The 19582-nt window shown below is 51.9% G+C and overlaps 1 protein-coding gene across 2 annotated transcripts; it reads left to right on the top strand.

The window, feature by feature from the left end:
* The first annotated feature begins 1844 nt into the window (after nt 1-1844).
* On the top strand, nt 1845-13500 carry RGR (retinal G protein coupled receptor). Of its 2 annotated transcripts, none has more exons than XM_036103960.2 (7): nt 1845-1975; nt 4480-4636; nt 5786-5907; nt 8571-8724; nt 10139-10256; nt 12300-12413; nt 12851-13500. In XM_036103960.2, the coding sequence occupies exons 1-7, from the start codon at nt 1897-1899 to the stop codon at nt 12980-12982; spliced, it is 876 nt and encodes a 291-aa protein (XP_035959853.1). In that variant the 5' UTR covers nt 1845-1896; the 3' UTR covers nt 12983-13500. The 2 variants fall into 2 exon arrangements, with proteins under 2 accessions (XP_035959853.1, XP_077933622.1); XM_078077496.1 differs by having other exon boundaries at nt 12300-12507.
* Nucleotides 13501-19582: the final 6082 nt, after the last annotated feature.

The raw sequence follows: 19582 nt of genomic DNA, 5'->3' as shown, positions 1-19582 counted from the left end.
TCTCCTCTGGTTATCATACTCTGAGAAAAGTCCCAGAGCAGGATCTCACGAGTTCTTAGAAAAAGCACTTTCAGTTTTTGCTGATTGTTGCCTGCCTCCCACCCTGTACCATCATAGACATCGCCCTTCACTCATTCATTCTTCACGTTTGACCTCAAGGTTCTGCTCTCTGGTCAGGCATGCCCTTCCTTGTTCCTTCAGCTTTTCCAGAAGGTTCCCCAGGCCCTCGAACCTATAGGCTTAGGCAGGCCTAGACCAGTGAAGTGTGACCAAGCAGATACCTAGGGCCCCAGCGCACACATAAAATGCCTAGCTCTGTGCCAGGCCTGTTTTGACAATCTTGGCTTCCAGGAAATGTTGGTTTCCCTCTCTTCCTCTCTTCCAATCCAGCCAATATGATTTTCTCAATGTTTCCCACCTGTCCCTCCTCCTCCCCAAACCAAAAAGGGCAGCCCTTATTATTCCCACACCTGCCTTTTCCGCCTTCTGTTGGGGATGTCTTCCTATCTCTCTCTAGCCTAACGGAGCTCTACCCTTGATTCCTGGCCCTGTCCTGCTTTCCCTTGTCCCTTGAAGTCTTCTGCGATCTTGTAGGCATGAAAAAAACCTGACATATAGTAATGACACATGGTAATGCAAGATAGAAATTAGGAAAAAGGGGTAACTGGGTTATCAAGAAAGGTTTCCAGGAGGATGTGGGCCGTCAGCTCAGCCTTGCAGGGTGGTTAGGCTTGATTAAGTGGGGACAAACAGCAGGAAAAGCACGGGAAGTAAACATTTGTGGAATAGAAGGAGCTGCTTGACCTGGAGTCCAGGGACAGGAGGTCGGGCTTTTGTTTCAGCTTCATTCACAAATCACTCTGTGACCTCAGGTCAATTCCTAACTGCTTTGAGCCTGCTTCCTCACATGAAATGCAAAGAATGATGGTCTCTAATTCATGGAGTTGCTGTAGGAATCATCCTCAGATCAGTTAGCACAGTGCCTGGCTCCTAGCGGGGCCTAAACATTAGCTTATGTTGCTGATAGAGCTCCGGGCCTTTGGTTTCTTTATCTGAAAACGAGTGAAATCACTCTAGATCAGTGTTTCCAGATGTAAATTTCACTGTCAGCCAATGCGTAACTTCTCATTTGTAGGAGCAAGGCTCTTAGCGGGTTGAGGGGCCACTAAGACATCAGCCCCTCTGTGCCAAGCTCATGCCTTGGGAGACTTTTATGTTTGTGTAGCGTAAATGCCCTGTGGGAGTTGGGAGCTACAGCCCTGGAGGCCATATCCATGACATATTCTTCTAACCAAGACTTACGCAGGCCGTGGGAAAAGATGTTTGTTTACCTTGCAAAGGAGGAAACTGAGAAGACCCCAGTGGTTCCACCCCAGTGCCCGTAGCTGGTTAATTGCAGGTTCAGAACCACAAACTCCATCTCTGGTCCCGGCTGGGATTCTTTCTGTGACAACGGCTGGCTTGCCGATTATCATCCTTTCCCCTTCGCTTGTGAGGACACACATGGAAGGGCCTGGCTCCGAACCAATTCTCAGGCACAGCTGCCGCCTAAATCCCTCTTTCTGTTCCCCACCCCTCCCTTGGTTATGCAAGTCTTTTCTAATTTGGCTCTCAGCCACACACGGTTTGGATTCTGGGACCTTAATCCTGCCCGACTGGGCTGAAATGAATGAGAAAGCGTTCCATTCCAGCTTCACAAAGGCTGCACTGTCCAACTGGTGAATGCGTTCCTTCTACTTGGGCCAAAAGCACAGTTTAGGGAAGGGGGCAGCAAGAAGGAGCCCAAGGCCTAGCATAATCACCTGCATGTGCCAGCACGTGGAATGGCCCTTTAAAAGGTGGGGCCTGGCTTAAAGAGCCAAAGAAGAGCTGGGCTGGCAGGGAGAAGGGCCCAGCATGGCAGAATCGGGGTCCCTGCCCACCGGCTTCAGCGAGCTGGAAGTGTTGGCTGTGGGGACGGTGCTGCTGGTAGAAGGTGAGCCAGAAAGGGCCTGGGTGGAGTGGGGACCCAGTGGGCTCCCTGATCCAGGCCACAGCTATGGAGTTGACAAGAAGAGGCCCCCAAACCCTACTCCTCTGTGCCTACACCCATGGGGCTTCTGATGGGTGCACCTGTGGGATGCAGGCTGCAGGCTGGGAGCCGAGAGAGAGAGAAGCCAGGCAAGGCCCAGGGAGTGAGGGACATCTGCCCAGAACATGAACAAGAACAAGGTTCAGGCCTTTTCTTGTCCCTCCAGCTGGGAGAAAGTTTAACCCACTCCCTGGAAATCCTGCTAAGAATCTCATATAAGCTCAGGCCTCTGGTAGGTTCTGGAGACAGACAGCTCTGTCACCTGCTCTCCATGTGACTATAACCAAGTCAGCCAGGTTCTCGGACCCCAAGTGTGTGGTGGTAAAGGTTTGAAGGGGTCATGGGTGTGAAGTGCTAGCCTCGACAGACACTGAGGATTTAATTTCATTTGCCCCCATCCTCTCTGGCTCCACATTGCTCCCACCATCTCCATTCCCCAGCCCTAAGCATTTCCATTCCAGGGGCTGCCTGACTCCCTGAAGTGCCTGCCTCAGCCCAGAATCGCTAAGATGCTCCCTGAGGCCAGAGCTGGGACTGGAGACCCTGGTGCTGGGTCAGCTCAGGACTAGGTTAATCAGGAATGCAGCCCTTGTTCACAGCTGATCCAGAGAAATTGTCAGCCCATTGCCTCCCCCAATGAGAATGCACAGCGGGGAGGGAGTGGCAGTCACTAGGCTGGTCCCCGAGGTCCCCGACACCATTGTCTGGGGGCCCTGCCCCTCTTCCTCTCTTCTAGGAACCCTACAATCCAGCACCCCTCTCAGTCCTCAAACATGCCTTGAAATTTTACCACTTTAGGTCCCTGCACATGCTGCTCCCCTTTTCTAGAATGTTCTTCCACACCCTGTCCTCCTAGTAAACACTCGCAGTTTTTTTTATTTTACATTTTTCTTATTTTATTATGTTATGTTAATCACCATACATTACATCATTAGTTTTTGATGTAGTGATCCATGATTCATTGTTTGCATATAACACCCAGTGCTCCATGCAGAACGTGCCCTCTTTAATACCCATCACCAGGCTAACCCATCCCCCCACACCCGTCCCCTCTAGAACCCTCAGTTTGTTTCGTGGAGTCCATCGTCTCTCATGGTTCGTCTCCCCCTCTGATTTCCCCCCGTTCATTTTTCCCTTCCTACTATCTTCTTCTTTTTTTTTTTTAACATTTAATGTATTATTTGTTTCAGAGATACAGGTCTGTGATTCATCAGTCTTACAAAATTCACAGCGTGCTCACCATAGCACATACCCTCCCCAATGTCCATCACCCAGCCACCCCATCCCTCACACCCCCCACCACTCCAGCAACCCTCAGTTTGTTTCCTGAGATTAAGAATTCCTCATATCAGTGAGGTCATATGATACATGCCTTTCTCTGATTGACTTATTTCGCTCAGCATAACACCCTCCAGTTCCATCCACGTCGTTGCAAATGACAAGATGTCATTCCTTTTGATGGCTGCATAATATTCCATTGTATATATATACCACTTCTTCTTTATCCATTCATCTGTCGATGGACATCTTGGCTCTTTCCACAGTTTGGCTATTGTGGACATTGCTGCTGTAAACATCAGGGTGCACGTACCCCTTCGGATCCCTACATTTGTATCTTTGGGGTAAATACCCAGTAGTGCAATTGCTGGGTCATAGGGCAGCTCTATTTTCAATTTTTTGAGGAATCTCCATACTTACACTCACAGTTTTGAAGGCAGGATCCTTCCCCATTCCTCCCTTCCAATGGGGAAGCCAGGGTTCAGAGACCAAAAGGAGCAGCAAGTGAGGGACCAAGCGAAAGCCCCAGGTCTGGTCTGTCGGCTGCCTGAGGTTGCCCTCTCCAGCTCACCTTACCGCTTGCTGTCCCGGGCAGCCCCCGGCTCGTACCTCAACCCCCTTCGCCCAGGCTCTCCCTAATGTTGCTGCACAGCTCTCAGAGTGGCATTTTAGAATTAAACAGACGTGAGTCTGAGTCCCAGCTCCGCCACTCACCAGCTGTGTGCTTAGGGCAAGTTAACTAGTCTCTCTAAGCCTGTTTCCCAGCTGCACATGGGGAGGACAGCATCCAGGTGAAGATGGAACGGGAGGACCCTCAGAAAGCGCTCGGCCCAGTGCCCAGGCTGTGATAAGTGTCAGCAGCTGTCAGTGACTGCGACTATTCCAGCATATGAACCATGCTGTGCCTTACTGGTTTCTTCCTTATCTTTGAGTAAGGAGGGGGCAGGATGTGCATCTTAGGGCCTGTGGTATCTGAGAGCCAGCCTTTCTCAGCAATGTTTGACGAGCTGCACCGACAAGGTAGCTGAGCGTGAAGGGGGCAGGTTGCTGAGGCTCCGTCCACCCCAGGCCCTGGTTCTGACCCCAGGCAGCCTCTCCAGCCCTGACACCGGCCTCCCCCTTCTTTCCAGCTCTCACTGGCCTCTGTCTCAATAGTCTCACCATCCTCTCTTTCTGCAAGACCCCGGAGCTGCGGACCCCCACTCACCTGCTGGTGCTGAGCCTGGCTCTGGCGGACACTGGGATCAGCCTGAATGCCCTCGTTGCAGCCACATCCAGCCTCCTCCGGTACCCGCTTCCCCCCACCCCACCCCTGAGCTCAGGGGCCCAGCCTGGGGCCTGACCTCTGGGCACTGGGCAGCCAGGTCAGAGGCATTCTTCCCACCTAGAGAAAACTGTAGGGGATAGGGTGGGCAGGCAGTACGTGGTTAAATCCAAATTCCACACTATCCCTGAAGAGCCATGGCTGATTTCTGGGACACAGGAGTTGCTCAAAACCTCCACAGAGCTGGTTGACTGTAGGGATGAAGGGCACAGGCCCTGCAACCAGGCTGCCTAGATTTGAGTCCTGGCTTCTGTGTTTCTATCTCTTGGCTTCTCCTGTAAGTTGAATTATTATTACCTAACTCGTACGGTGGCTGGAAGTATTCACTTGTTATTCTGTGGAAATAACTGAAAACGATGCATGGCACCCAGGAAGCCCGACAGATGTATTTGCAAAAGCCCACAGGATTTTGACAAGTGTCTAAAACCTCCTTAGGTGCAAACCAGGATCTTTCAACACGGTGTCTGGTGTTTACAGAATTGTTTTCTTAAGTGAACTGAACATTTCTGCTCTGGTTCCAGGCGCTCAAACGGAGGCTGGAGCCCACCTGAGTGTGCTTGCTCAGGGCTGACCAGTCTGTGGGGTCGGAATCCGTGAGGATTCCTTGCCCTGATCTCCTCCTGCCCCTTCCTGGGTTTAGTGAGGGGGCAATGGAAGCTTTTACTTACGATTGCTTGACCCATGGGGCTGAGAGCTGGGAGTCCTGCGGTCTGCCCTCTGACCTTGCCTTCATCTGCTGTGTGACCTTGGCTCAGTGCCTTTTCTTCTCTGAGCCTCAGTTTCCCTATCTATAGAAGAAAGGCCTGGGCTTTCTTCCCAGGATGTCCCATTTCCCGTGCTGGAGGCTTCTGACCACACAGAGAGACCCTTTGGTCCCTCTGAGTGCAGAGAAAGACATGGAGCCCAGGGAGTTTGCATCGGGCTCCACCTGTTCACCCCAGGAACTTGACCTCTGGGGCCCCTGTTTCCTCAGAGGAAAAGCAGACAATGAAGCCCTCTTCTGGGGAGCCAGGCCAACATTCAGGAGGGTGCCCTCCAAGCTCCTGAGGGGCAGGTGTGGGAGCAGGGCAGGGACAGAGGGAAGGGGTCACCGGCCCCAGTGTCTCCCACAGGCGCTGGCCCTATGGCTCGGAAGGCTGCCAGGCTCTCGGTTTCCAGGGCTTTCTGACAGCACTGAGCAGCATCTGCAGCAGCGCGGCCGTCGCCTGGGGGCGCTATCACCACTACTGCACGCGTGAGTCTGCACTCCCAGCGGGGAGGGACGTCTACACGCCGAGGGTGAGCAGGTCAAAGGTCTGCTCGGCGTTTCCCAGTCCGGGGGAGTGTGGGTGGGCGAGCATGTCCCTGAGTATGCGGCGTGGGCATTCAGGAAAGGAGGGAGGCAGGGAGAGTGGGCAGGAAAGGTGCCAGGGCACAGGCCAGAAAGGCTACCTGTGCCCTCAATGTCAACGCAGCCTCAGGCAAGGCAGGAGTCCTCTCTGAACCTCTGTCTCCTCTAAGAGCAGATTTTTATAAGCAACCTCCCAGTTTTATTCTGAAAATCAAATGAGATCATGGGTACAGAAAATGCCCTTGCAGACAGGCCCCGTTGAGGCTATGTGTGTGTGTGTGTGTATGTGTGTAGTGGGCGTGTATCCCTGCATCTCACACTTCCATGGGGCCTCCACCATGCCAGGGCTTCATGAAGACCAGTCCAGCCCCAGATTTCCCAAGCTGTATTGTCAAATATCACTTTCATAATGGGCCATGTCACTGTACCACCTGCTCTGTTATTTACTTGATTTTTTTTCTTAAAAGTGATTCGTTTAAAAAAATGTAAACACCTGCTCTAGTATCCTCCTAAACAATATCTCTGATGTCCTTATAATTTTAGTACACATTAAAATAAACATGTTCACCCACCGGCCATCTAGAATCCCACTCATACTTTGGGGAGCGGTGACTCCTCTAACCCTTATCGCAAACTCCAACTTGCAGACTGGGAAGCAGAGGCTCAGAGAAGTTAAGTTGCTTCCCAGGGTCACCCAGCTAGTAGAGGTGGGGGGGGTGATTGGGCATGGCCGGGATGTCTCCTGAGGCAGTCACTCCCTCCCAGGAAGGCCCCACGTCCCGAAAGGTGACTCTGCCTGGCATGGAGGCTGCTGTGGGTCCATGGCCAGCATGGCCTGAAGCCCTGGGCATGGCCCGTTTGGAATCTGCTGGTCTTCCCTGACCCCACACGCACAGCGCCCACCCCCCCCCAACCCCAGCAAAGTCGCGCACCTCTCCCCAGGCCAGAAAGTTGATAGAAGTGGTAAGAACGAAGATGATCATTTCTAGAGGCAGGTTAGCCCCACCTGCCCCACCTGACCTCGGAGCTCCCATCCTACCACTCCTATCCCAGTCTGACCCCCGAAGCTCCCTCAGACGACTGTGTGCACACATACACACACATACACACGAGCACATACACAATGCACACCTCCTCAGACAGCAACACGCTTCCCTTCCTCAATGTAGAGCAGTTGATCCCTATTCTGGGGTCCCTAGAGCAAAGCCTTTCCTGAGCTGGATGGCACTGTGGAGAATATGAAAATGGGGGAGGGGAATGGAGGGGGCCTGAGCTAATCTACTCCATACTGGGTGACCCTGGACATGTCACCATGGTCATCCATTTCCAAAGCCAAAAAAGCAATATATGGGTCATGGTAGGTACTAATTATTGTGTCCACAGTTAGGAGGAGGGGTGTCTTTGTCAGCTTGGGCTGCCATAACAAAATACCATACGCTGGATGCTTAAACAACAGAGATGGATTTCTCATAGTTTCTCGACGCTGGAAGTCCAAGATCAGGGTGGCAGCCCTGCTGGGTTCTGGCGAGAGCCATCTTCCTGGCTTCTGGACAGCTCCCTTCCTGCTGTGTCATCACGTAGAGAAGACAAATCATCTCTCTTGTGTCTTCTCGCATAAGGGCACTAATCAAATTATGGGAGCTCCAACCTTGTGACCTAATTACCTCTCAAAGGCTCTCCCCTGGAATATCATCCCACGGAGATGAAGGCTTCCACAGAGGAGTCTGGTGGACATTCAGTCCATAGCAGGAGGTCACATTCAAGCAAACTGCATCCGGGGCTTTTGTCAGTGGATGTGGTGTCAGGATGAAGGAGGGTGTAGATCTGCTCTTCTCTGCAGACCAAACCCCACACAGAGTCCTGCCCTCTGCCCTGGGGCCTTGTCCACAAAAGAACATGACAAATAAACCACAGGCAGACAAGGCACAAGGGAAAAGCTTTCTGAAGCTGGGGCCAGGAAGAACTACCAGATGGGAGGGCTGGATGAGGCTGCTACCAAGAGGGGCATGGGAGGAGGGGACATGAAGGCGGTCAGGTCACTGGGACTGGTCACATGAAAAGATGCTGTTGGGACCAAGCCCCTGCCATCAGCACTGAGATGGCGCCCCTAGTCCTCAGAGGGTATCCTGGAAGCAGGGACAGTGGCTGTGTCTGAGCAACAGCTAAGGACGGTGGGAAGTCCAGACTTCTGCCTCCCTCCCTCATGACCCTCACCCGAACCACTGCCCATACTTCTTCCCTAGTTGACTTGGGGAAGCACCTCTTTCTTTGCTCCTCCCTCCTTCTCTGTCCTCTAAGGAAGATGGTAGAGAGTGTCTACTAGGAGGCCTTCGCCACGCATTATCTCTTTTATTCTTCATAACCATCCTCTGAGACAGGGATCATCATTCTCATTTCGTGGAGGAGAAAACGGAGGCTCGGAGAAACTTTTAACTTGCCTGAGACAATAAGCTAATAGCATCAGAGCCAGGATTTAGGAACATTCTGTGTGAGGATGAAGTCCATTCTTCTGCACCCTGCCTAGCTAGCGCCTCCTCTGGACCCTCCTCCCCCTCTCTCCCATGCAGGCAGCCAGTTGGCATGGAACACGGCCGTCTCCTTGGTGATCTGTGTGTGGCTGTCTTCTGCCTTCTGGGCAGCACTGCCCCTCCTGGGCTGGGGCCACTATGACTATGAGCCTCTCGGAACGTGCTGCACCCTGGACTACTCCAGGGGGGACAGGTGAGGTGGGAGGAGAAGCTCCAAGGCTCCCTTCCTTGGGAACAACAGCATCACAGCTGAAAACCTAAATGGGGAAATGTCAACATTTGCCAGACAATCTCAACTCCTTGGTCATGATGCCCACTTGCAAGTTGACAGTGGGACTAGGGAAAGCCCATTCTGAAAGCCGGCCAAGTGATGGGCATGTTATGCAAACTGGGGAATAAAGTTGTGCCCGAGAAGGAGTATTACCCCCTAAGCTGTTGGTCTGTGTCAGTTACAACAGTCACTGAGTCCCGTGACCCCTTTGCCAACTTCAGCACAGTCAGTTGTCCCAGCTCTGACTTGATCAGTTTCTAAAGGGAGTTTTGTCCTTTGTTCAATACAGCCAAAGAACGTTAAGGTCTTTGCATTGGGAGGGACCTCCTTGGCATAGAGTTTAGTTCTCTGAATTTCCTGAGTATCTGCTGTGAGCCAACTGCTGGGCCAAGCCCTAGAAAAAGATTGATGCATGATGGCCCCCACCATCATGGAGCATATGTCTAGTACTGCCCCATCCATGTGGCTCTGGGGACACCAGGGCTTAGAGAGACCCTTTAGGGGACACCTTGGGGAGAGGCCACCTGGGCTCCAGCTCCCCTCTTCTACTAGAGCCATGTTGCATTCATCTGCTTTACATGTTTACTCATGGTGCACCTACCCCTGAAGACAGGCTTTCCAGGTGAAACCTACTTGAGAACCCAAGTCTGGTACAAGTGTCCTTCCAGAGCACTCCCTACAGGTATCCTCCCAGCCAGTGTCCAGTCCTCTGGCAGGCTTTCCTCCTACCCCTCCCTACTGGGCAGCACCCAGGTAACATGGTCTTCCCTTCACAGAATGGGAGTCTGCCTTTCTGTGACTCCCACCTGTTCCTGGTTAGCCCTCCCACTTTCCCATGACCCTCCCTGGGCGCCCAAGCCCTCCTGTGGTCCTTTCAATGATTTCTTCGGTGACACAGTGTCCAGTCTCTTTGTCATCTGCAGACCCCTTTCAAATCCCTGTGCCAAGCATTCCTTGAATGATCCTTCCTCTTGGTCCATTGACCTATCTTGCATTTGGTAAACATGTTTCCCAAACTGAAGTGTCCCATTCTCCATGCTTGGGGCACATACAGAAAGCAGGACTGAGCACTTGAACTGCCCAACAGAGAGTTGAAGGAGGACTCTCCCTCATCTCAGCCCTCCAACTCCTAAAGGTAAATTCAAGAAGGACCTAATGGCTCCCTGTCTCTAAAGGGAGTCTGTCTGGGACCCAGGGTTGACCACACTCAGAGTTTTTGTCTGATGAGAGCAGTTCCTCACATGTGGCTGTCTAGAGCAAAGGCTAATAAGCCTTCAAGGGCAGCTGATCTCCCCCCAAGAGATGGTCCTGACTCCTCTACCTGCTCTGCCTGCAGAAACTTCACCAGCTTCCTCCTCACCATGGCCTTTTTCAACTTCTTCCTGCCTCTCTTCATCACGCTCACATCCTACCGGTTCATGGAGCAGAAACTCAGGAAGACAGGACACCTCCAGGTGAGGACCAACTCCCAGAGCTGAAGAAATCCCTCTGTCCCTCTCAGGGAACATGAATGATGTGAGAGACAGTAGTTAGGGGTTTTCTGTGTTTTCAGTGATCAGGAAAAAATTCAGCATTCACAGAGCTTGGGATGTCAGGGCAGGAATGCACCCTCGCCATTGCTGGGCATCGCCAAGACCTGGGAGGAAGGGTCAGGACTGCTCAGACTTACGGGACCCCATAACCTCGAGATCCAGGGCACCCTGCTGGACCCCATCCATGCTGTCACATTTCATTCTTCCCAAGGATTTAAGGGTTGGCACAAAATGACACACTTTTCAAATGCTTCTTTTAAATTGCTCCAAAATGTTTAATTTAATCACAGGTACAGACTGTTGTTATCCACAACATAAACTCACACCTGCAAGCACATTTATCCAAGAAAAACAATCCTTCAAAAAAAGCCCTCCTGGCCATTTCTGAATTTCTGCCTTAATATTCCCTTTCCACAATTTTCTTTTGTCACCTGGACAATCTCTAGTAGACGAGCCATAACAAGCACCAAGTTTAAAAAAAAAAAAAATCAGATACTAATACTACTTTTCTGTGCATTATGCCATTCCATCTTCCCAACCACTCTCTAAGGAAGGTTTTGTTATCACTTTGCCACAGGCTAGAAAATTGAGGCTGTAAGGGTTTAAGTAACCAGCTACAAGCCCTGAAAGTAGTAATAGCAGAGTTGGATCAAACCCAGGTCTGGGACTCCATGACCCAAGTGGTCTTAAGTGCATAAAAGAAACAATCTTTGTTGAGACACTTAATCTGCCACATTATTATTATTATTTCCCCCATGAATTGGAAAAGGACTGTACAAATCAATTTTAGCTGGAGATCCAGGTTGCTCTGAGTCAGCGGGAGGACGAGGGCTGGGCCGGGGCCAGAATCGTGGCTCTGGGCTCGTGCTCCCCTTGCCCCTCACCGCCTCCGGGCTGTCCTCCGCGCTGCCCGCCCAAGCACGACCTGGGTGCTCAAAGTCGCCACAGTTATTGGAAGTTCAATCGGCCAGGAGACAGGGCTGCCACGCCGGTTTTCTCTTCCCTCCTCCCCCGCCTGACTTGAACCCATCAGTCCCCGCAGCATCAGCAGAGGTCGCTGCGCGTGGGCGCGGGGACCTCAGTCAAGAGCAGAGCGGCTCCGGGAGGTGACACTGTCTCCGCTGAGGGCTCCGTTCTCCTCCCGCCTCAGCTCCGCTCCGGAGCCCCTCCGTCAGGGCGAAGCCCATTTTTTTTCTTTTCTTTTCTTTTTTGGACTGAGGGGCAATTCAAGAGAATAAATGTCTCCCAACTGACATATTTGTATTTCATCAAGAAACGTGTCCTCTTTCAACTTAAGTCACCATCTTCGTTAAAGGGAGACGCAAAGAGATAATAGGCACTGATTTTCAGCGTCCGCTTTTTAACGTCCGAGTGTGTGGGGGAAGCCGGAAGAGCCCCTTCCGTCCGGAAATTAGAGCGCAAGTCGTGCGCCTCCCTGTGGCCAGAGGCGGCACCACAGGGCCCGCCCGCCCTTGTACCTCGCACCTCGCACGTTGGAGAGCCGCTTGGAACCCAGCGCAGGCCGACCCGCCGGGGGGCTGCGGCGGCTGCAGGCTGCTGGCGAGCCGGTTCTGGGACTGAGGCGTGAGGGCAGCCCAGCCTGGGGAGCCGCATCACCCGGCCACACCCACGGAGCCCAGAGCTCCGCAACCCGAGCGTGGACCCGGAAGGGAGCTCATTATCCGCCCCCTGGTCCCCGCCTCCAGGTAAGTGAAGCATTATCAAACCATTTTTGCAAACAAGACAACTGAAGTCAAGTAAGGTTAAATGACAGGTTTAGGGTCACACAGCTTACACGCCAGAGAGGTCCGTCTGGCCCCAAGGTCCTCCGCAGGCTCAGCGCCTTCCCACAGCCGGGTCACACTGCCCCGCCCGGCTGCGTGCCCACCTGGTCGCCCCCCGCGCGTGGGGCCACAGCCGGCTAGAGCAAGTCAGTGCCTCCCTCCCGTGACCATCTCTCGGCAGGTGAACACCACTGTGCCGGCCAGGACGCTGCTGTTCGGCTGGGGCCCCTATGCCGTCCTGTATCTCTCTGCCACCGTGACGGACGTGAGCGCCGTCTCCCCCAAGCTGCAGATGGTACAGACACCTCCCGGACCCAGAGTTAGAACTCGCTCCATCTCCGTGTCTCTCCGTCTGGCCCCGTCTCTTTTTCCTGCTTTCTGGCCTCCTGGTAGTCTCTTCCTCTCTTCCTTGGAACACTTCTATTGCACGGGGAATTTGCTTCTCTTGGGGGCCACACGGGGCTGCACCTTGACATTGCCTTGGCCTCGCGTGAGAGGACAGGGACAGCCACGCTCTGGGACCAAGGCTAAGACTGGTGATCAGGACGGGGTGTGCTTCCATGCGTCATCTGCCAACTGGTCAAGGAGGCCTTGGGAGTTGCAGAATCCAGCCCGGGACAGATGACTGGTGGCTGCGGGGTGGGGGGTGGGGGTGGGACTGGGGTCACCAAGTGGGACAGGGAGAGGAGCCGAGGCTGCGAGGCTTCTCCCTGAACTTTTCTGTCCCAACAGGTGCCTGCCCTCATTGCCAAAACAGTGCCCACGATCAATGCCATCAACTATGCCCTGGGCAAGGAGATGGTCCACAGGGGAATCTGGCAGTGCCTCTCCCCACAGAGAAGCGAGCTGGACCGAGCCCGGTGAGGTTCTCCGGGGGGCTGCTCAGACCCAGGCCCACCTCTGACACCCTGGACTGAGCCCCGGGCTAGGAGGCTGCCCCGGAGTCCTGCCCAGCAGCCTCAGAAGCCAAGCTCCAGACACTCGCTCCCTGCCTGCCTCGGGATGGCCCTGTTGGGCCTGGGCCTCGGTCAGACACGGGGGATTCAGAAAGCACCCAGGCTGCGTGGGAGGACCTGGGACGTTGGCGCCAGACAGATACGAGTTTCCATCACAGCCCTCCAAACAGAGGCTGAGAGACCTTGGCAAAGTCACTCCCTCTGAACTGAGCTTCCTGACCCATAACGTAAGGTCTCCACGGGGCCGCTGTGAGGTTTAAGCAAGATAATGTGTACCCACCACACACACGGAACCTCATTAAAACAGCTGTCAGGGCTCTGAGTCTTACAGAGAAAGGCGTGAAAGCCCCCGGTTTCTTGTGGGAGGGCCATCCAGGCTGTCAGCGTTCCAATGCCACTTATTAAACTGAGATCTGGTGCAAGCGACTGAGTCTGTGTGTGCCTCTGGTTCCCAGCTTGTGAGATGTGGTGACGGGCATGGTGACTTCACCGGGCAGAAGGGACAGAACATCACCTGGCGCGTTAAGTTCACTGACAGCCACCAGCACCCGCCGGTCAGAGACAGCTAGCTGCGTGCTGCTGAGTCACCAGCATTAAAAATCAAGATAATGTATTTAAAAGTCCAGATGTCTGAAGATGAGGCCCCACCAGCCTGGAGGAGGCTCCCTGGCAACAGTCTGTAGAACTCAGAGCAGCTCTGTCCTTTGCCCGGCGCTTGTCCCCTTCCATTCCCCTTCCATCAGCTGTAGCTTGTATATTCCCTGCAGAGCCTGGCATCTAGGTTTGTGACAGTGATGGGGTCCCCATCCCTGGATGGACATCTGCACCCCCAGCAGAGTCAGCATTTCAGGGACAAGGTGTGGCAGGTGCACAGACCTGGGGGGACCCGTCGCCCTAGAGGGAAATGGAGGTGGTGGGCTCTGCAGAAGGTCTGATGATGGAGAGCTGGCTGCCCCAGGGACCTCGGATGCAGGAAAGGTGAAAGCTCAAGCCCCAGATGCGGAGCAGGGAGGAAACAGGTCCCCAGAGGGTGGGGATAGGATGGTCATGAGAACAGCATCTGGGGTCCCTGTGTACCAGGACCTGCCTCTCAGCTTTGCAGATGCAGAAAATCAGGTCACATAAACGTGACTCACAAGAAGTCTGCATTCAACAGAGGCTGGCTCCGTCACTGGGCAAAACCAAGTGGAAGGGAGAAGGAAGCAGCCTTCACACAGCACGTTTTCTAGACCACGCCCTGAGCTGGGTGCTGTAGAGACAAGATGCCACTGAGCCTCACTCCAGTGACCAGCTGGGTTCCTGGTCTTAGGCCTGCAGTGGGAACTGATTGGGGAAGTCCTGGGACCTGAGCTGGGCTCCCATACAGGCTGAGTGGGTGGCCACAAAGGTGACAGTGTCCAGAGCCCAGAGATACTGACCCTGCCCCCACAGTTCAGGAGTCCTTAAATTGTCTTTACTGGGGATCTGCCCTTCTCTCCACCATTAAAGACACTAACCCCATAAGGTGGAACAAGGGAGCACAGTGAGAAGAGAAGGGAGGTGACCCCCAGACTCAGAGAGGTGGGGGGGATGCAGGCTGGCCAGCCATGGTCAAGGACACCTATAGCTCCGGCCCTGCACCCCAAGCCTGTGTAGAGGGGAGAAGGTGGGCTCGGAGCATCTCCAGCCTGGACTGGGTTGGCAGGAGATGGCAGGGGCTGAAGCAGCGCCCCATGGGGAATGACCAAAGCCCCATGGGAAGCCCCAAGTCTACCCACACCCCCGACTCTCACTCATGGAATGAGTTTAGGGAGCCTTGCCACCTTCGAGCTTTTCTGCCCATGTCTCAAAGCACTTTCAGGATCTGGAGTCCTTGTGGACGCCGTGTGCAGAGCCTTTCCTCTGCCCTCCTTGCTACCACAACCCTACCCTGCACTTCCACAGAGCAGCTCACCTCCCAGGCCAGAAGGACAAAGGAGGTGGCTGGGTCCTTTCGGATGCCCACCTCCCTGCAAGCCCTTGGCACAGGCACCGGACTGGGAGAGGAATCAGAGCCGGTCCCTGGAAGACCGTCAACACCCGAAAAAACTTAGAGCACTGCCCCCAAAGCCCTGGAACCTTCTGCAACTCCCCCTGCTCTGCCCGGCCCCCACCCAGGCCCATACACAGCCCTCAAACTGCCTGCTGATCTTCTCCATGTTCACTGTAGAATACGTCAGGAACTTTAACAGTCAGGAAAACATATGAAGAAAGCAGTTACTTCTGTCTCCTTGACGTGTTTGTTTCCTGGCCCCTTCTGTTCATTGATTTTGGTGAGTGTCCCTCCCCTCCCTCCTCACTCTGCTGTCCCTTCAGGCTCCTGTTGAGCAGTCTGCCCCAGGTCCCTTTCCTCCACGCGCGTAGGGGGCCCCCAGTGCCGCTAGTAGGGACAATGCCCTGCTCCCCCCACACAGACACAACGGGCCTGGGGGGACACGCCAGTCGGTCCCCCAGCCCACACCATCCATCACTGTTGCCATCATGCTCTCCCTGAGCTCCTGCTTGGATCACCTGGTGGCAAAGATGCTCTGTCCCCATCGGACACTGGGCTGATGGGGTGAGACGGGTCCGAGATCCTTTCCAGTCACCTCAGAAAAGGTCCACCCCTCCTTACCTCTTCCTGGCTTTTGTGAGTAAAAACTGTGCTAATCTGGCTAAGAAGGTTCAAAAGTAGAGCCTAGGGTCCCAGCTGTGTCCACGCAAGTGGAGTCACATAGTCATCAGCATTATCGACATTACCCAGAAGTTTCCTTCAGAGTCTCCGCAAGTCTCTATGTCAAAACTAAACTCTTTTCCCTCATTCTAGGTAAATTAAACATGCCCTCTGAGCTCCACGGTGTGCTCGGTTTAGTCACGGGTTTCAACAGAATTGTCTCCCACTGACTTTCAATGTGCAGAGCATGTCAGCCCCATTCTGGATTTTCCTTTAAGTGGCTGTGGCTTGACTTAGTAACCTGTGTGTCTCCATTATTTTAAAAATGTAACCCAAGGGGGAGGGGAGCCCCGTGCACGCCCTCACATGTGGTGCTGAGGCTCCAGCCCTGCCACCCTGTCACTGGGGGGCCCTGGGTGAATCCCACGCCCTCTCAAGCCCATCCTTTCTACTCAATCTGAATGGGCTCCGACAAGGGCACGAGGTTTTCAGACTCTATCGAAAGTCTAACTCTTTTTCAAACAAGATGTATGTTATGGATTGTATGTTTTTGTCCCCTCCTAAAATTCATATGTTGAAGCCCTAACCCCCAATGTGACTGTATTTGGACATAGAGTCTTTACAGGAATGATCAAGATGAAATGAGGTCATAAGGGTGGGGCCCTGACCTAATAGGACTAATCTTTTTGTAAGAAGAGATACCAGAGAGCTCTCTCTCTCTCTCTCTCTCTCTCTCCTCTCTCCCTTGGGCATCAGGGAAAGGCCATGTGAGGACACAGATGTCTGCAAGCCAGGGGGAGAGCTCTCACCAGACACGAACCCTGATGGCACCTTGATCTTGGACTTCTACCTCCAGAACTGAGACAATAAATGTCTGTTGTTTAAGCCACCCAGCCAGGGGTATTTTGTTACAGCAGCCTTAGCAGACTAATACAATGTTACCCGAAAGCTCATTGTTTAAAACAGATGGAGGGCCCTGCCTTGCCTCCTGCTCACCAGCACCCAGAGTACCCACCCAGTCTCACTTCTGCAGAACCGGGAACTGCATGAAACCCAATTTAAAAGGCACAAAATTTGCCTTCTAAGATCACCTACCGTTCTCAGATCCATTTATTTCAGAGTTTATTTTTGTAAGGAAATATAAGTACAGTAGAATAATAGCCCCCGCCCCTCCCCATCTTCCTGCTGGGAAAGACGGCTCTGCCTATTGACAAATGGACTTGAATTAAAGTCACAAACAAAATAGCAAGTTATCCCTGAGGTATAGGAATGTATAATCCCTGGCCTCCCCCTCCCCCCCAAAAAAATCCCCCCTGGAACAATTTTTCTGGGGAGGGGAGGGACTGTGTGCCTGATTGATTAGCAAAAAAAGGAAATATAAATTAACTATGGCCTAAACTATGTCTATATTTTTGCTTAAAAAGTAAGGGGATTTTTGAAAATTTTCCACATAGAGAAATAAATTCAATAGCAAGGTAACAGGCCTCATTTATTTGTATCTTTCTCCTTGCCATGAAATTGGTAGGATTTCATGTTGTTTTCTCTGTCAGAGACATTCCTGGTTCAATTTGCTCACTCCCCCTCCCATAAAACTGCCTCCAGTATTATTTTCCCTATCTCAGTAAATATCATTACTCTCTGTCCTGTCATATAAGCTAAATGAAAAGAAAATGAGGGGAAAATGCAAAGATCTGACACGCATAAATGCTTGGTAGTTTAGGACCACGCAGTGCTTAGCTTCTACCACAAGGTGGCAGTGTGAACTCAATGATAAATTCATCCTGAACCGTTACCCTGGACGTACCTTTCAGAAGAGCCTGGGAGTTCCCTGGTGAGGCCCTACGGGTGAATTCCTGATTCCTGCAGGATCTCAGGCAAGCTTTCTTTTCTGCTCTTAGTACAGAAGCCTGATGTCTAGCTGTTTTCTACTTCAGATGATGATGTGATTCCCCATCTCTCCTTGAAGGGAACAGAAATTGCATGCCCACTGGCCAGAGACCGCCCAGGTGGCCCTACAGCGTTGCCCCTTTCTTTGCCTGCAGAACAGTCACTGGAAGTCTACCAAATATAAACCTCCGAAGTCTTCCTGCACAGAGGATTTGATTAGGAGGGCATTCCAAGTACTATGCTCAGAGAAGCAGCCCGAGCCTCCTCGAATGTGCAGTAAATGGCATTTGGTGATGGTAATGTTTCTAAAGTCATGAGTGCTGGAAAAGCCCTGGGTGAAGGCCAAAATCATAATCCCTAAATCTTCCCTCTCCTCTTGGTTGTGGTAACTTGCTGTTCCCCTCGTAAGCCGTTCCCTGGCCCTGACAGCACACACCTGTTCTTTCCTCTAGCTGCCCCTACAATGGCCTCCATTGTCTCCCTGCAAGGCACCCTCCGCCCAGCTGCCCCTCCCTCTGCAGCTGTGGGAACACATGCAAGTCCGTCCCCTTCTAGGTAAGAGGCAGCATGGCAGCTTGGAAAGCACTTAAGTGTGGGTATTGGAGAGACGGAGGCATGAATCCAGGATTTGCCTTTTATACAGTGTGTGACCAAGTTGGAGCAAGGTTCTTATCTCTGAGTTTGTTCTGTGCCCGCCAAAATGGACTCACCGGGTGGCATAATTTAAAGCACATGGCACGTAGGGGGTGTTCAACAAATATTTCAATTCCCTCCATCAGGGACCTTATCGGCTCTTCCTTGCTATCCCCTGATTTTTCTTATTAGTCACTCAAGAAAGGGGTATATGGGAAAATTACGAGTGTTGGGAGACAACTATATGCAACACGCATCAAATCTGCTACCTCATTTAATTTTCTGCACATCCTTAGAAACAGTTGTCACACTTGTCTGCGCATTGAACCATCTGGGGCTTGGTGATTCAGAGTGTGGTCTCTGGACCAGAAGCAACAGTTCCGCCCAAGTGCTTCTTAGAAATATAGACTCAGGCTCCACCTCAGACCTCCCAAATCTGAATGTGCTTTTTAACAACCCCCCACCAGGTAATTTGTGTGCACTTAGAGCTTGAGAAGCATGGTGGAGCTTTACAGACTACTGGTGTCTGGGTTCCTCCCACAGAGACAATGATGTAATTGGCCTGAAGAGCTGGCTGAGCTTGAGACTTTTAAAAGCTCCCAGGTGATCCTACTGTGCAACCAGGATTAAGAACCACTGATGGGGGGGGATTACCGACATCCATTTTACAAAGAGTGATTTAGCTGAGATTTCTCAGTCATCTCTGAGTCATCTCTGAGACCATTCTCTGCTGTTTTATATGCACATATAACATATATGCATATAATATGTACATACATATATATACATATGTATATATATAACAAATACATGCATATGCATATTAATATATACACACACCTGTACATTTATATCTATGTACACATGTGCATATATAATATATACACACATGCAGATATATGTAGCTTTGCATGTATAACATAAGGCACATGCATATTAATATATATGCATGTGCATATTAATATATATGCATATGCATACTAACATACACACCTGTGCATATATAATATGCACATGCATATTAATATACACGTGCATGTGCATATTAATATATACACACATGCAGATATATGTACATATGCATATATTACAGACATAGGCGTATGCATATCGATATGTACACACATGTGCATATATAACATATACACATGCATATTAATATATACACACATATGCATACACATCTCCCTCCAGAAGTCCTTTATTTTTACTTACCTCCATCTTATCCTATGGCTTGCTTTCATCTTTCTCTTACTAATTCCCCAAATCCCAAAGATCATAGACGAGCAGGAGATCCTCAGCCCAAAGCTTTTTGTT

Source organism: Halichoerus grypus, chromosome 7, assembly GCF_964656455.1.
Source record: "Halichoerus grypus chromosome 7, mHalGry1.hap1.1, whole genome shotgun sequence".
In the NCBI taxonomy this organism is placed as follows: Eukaryota; Metazoa; Chordata; class Mammalia; order Carnivora; family Phocidae; genus Halichoerus; species Halichoerus grypus.
Note: the sequence above shows the minus strand (reverse complement) of the source record. Positions and strands in the feature narration are given on the sequence as shown.

What these genes read in the sequence shown, in the direction of transcription:
- RGR (XM_078077496.1), top strand. Translation starts at nt 1,897, where the DNA reads ATGGCAGAATCGGGGTCCCTGCCCACCGGCTTCAGCGAGCTGGAAGTG. An exon ending in GACGGTGCTGCTGGTAGAAG is followed by an intron (nt 1,976 to 4,479) that starts GTGAGCCAGAAA and finishes CCTTCTTTCCAG; the next exon opens with CTCTCACTGGCCTCTGTCTC. An exon ending in CTATCACCACTACTGCACGC is followed by an intron (nt 5,908 to 8,570) that starts GTGAGTCTGCAC and finishes TCTCCCATGCAG; the next exon opens with GCAGCCAGTTGGCATGGAAC.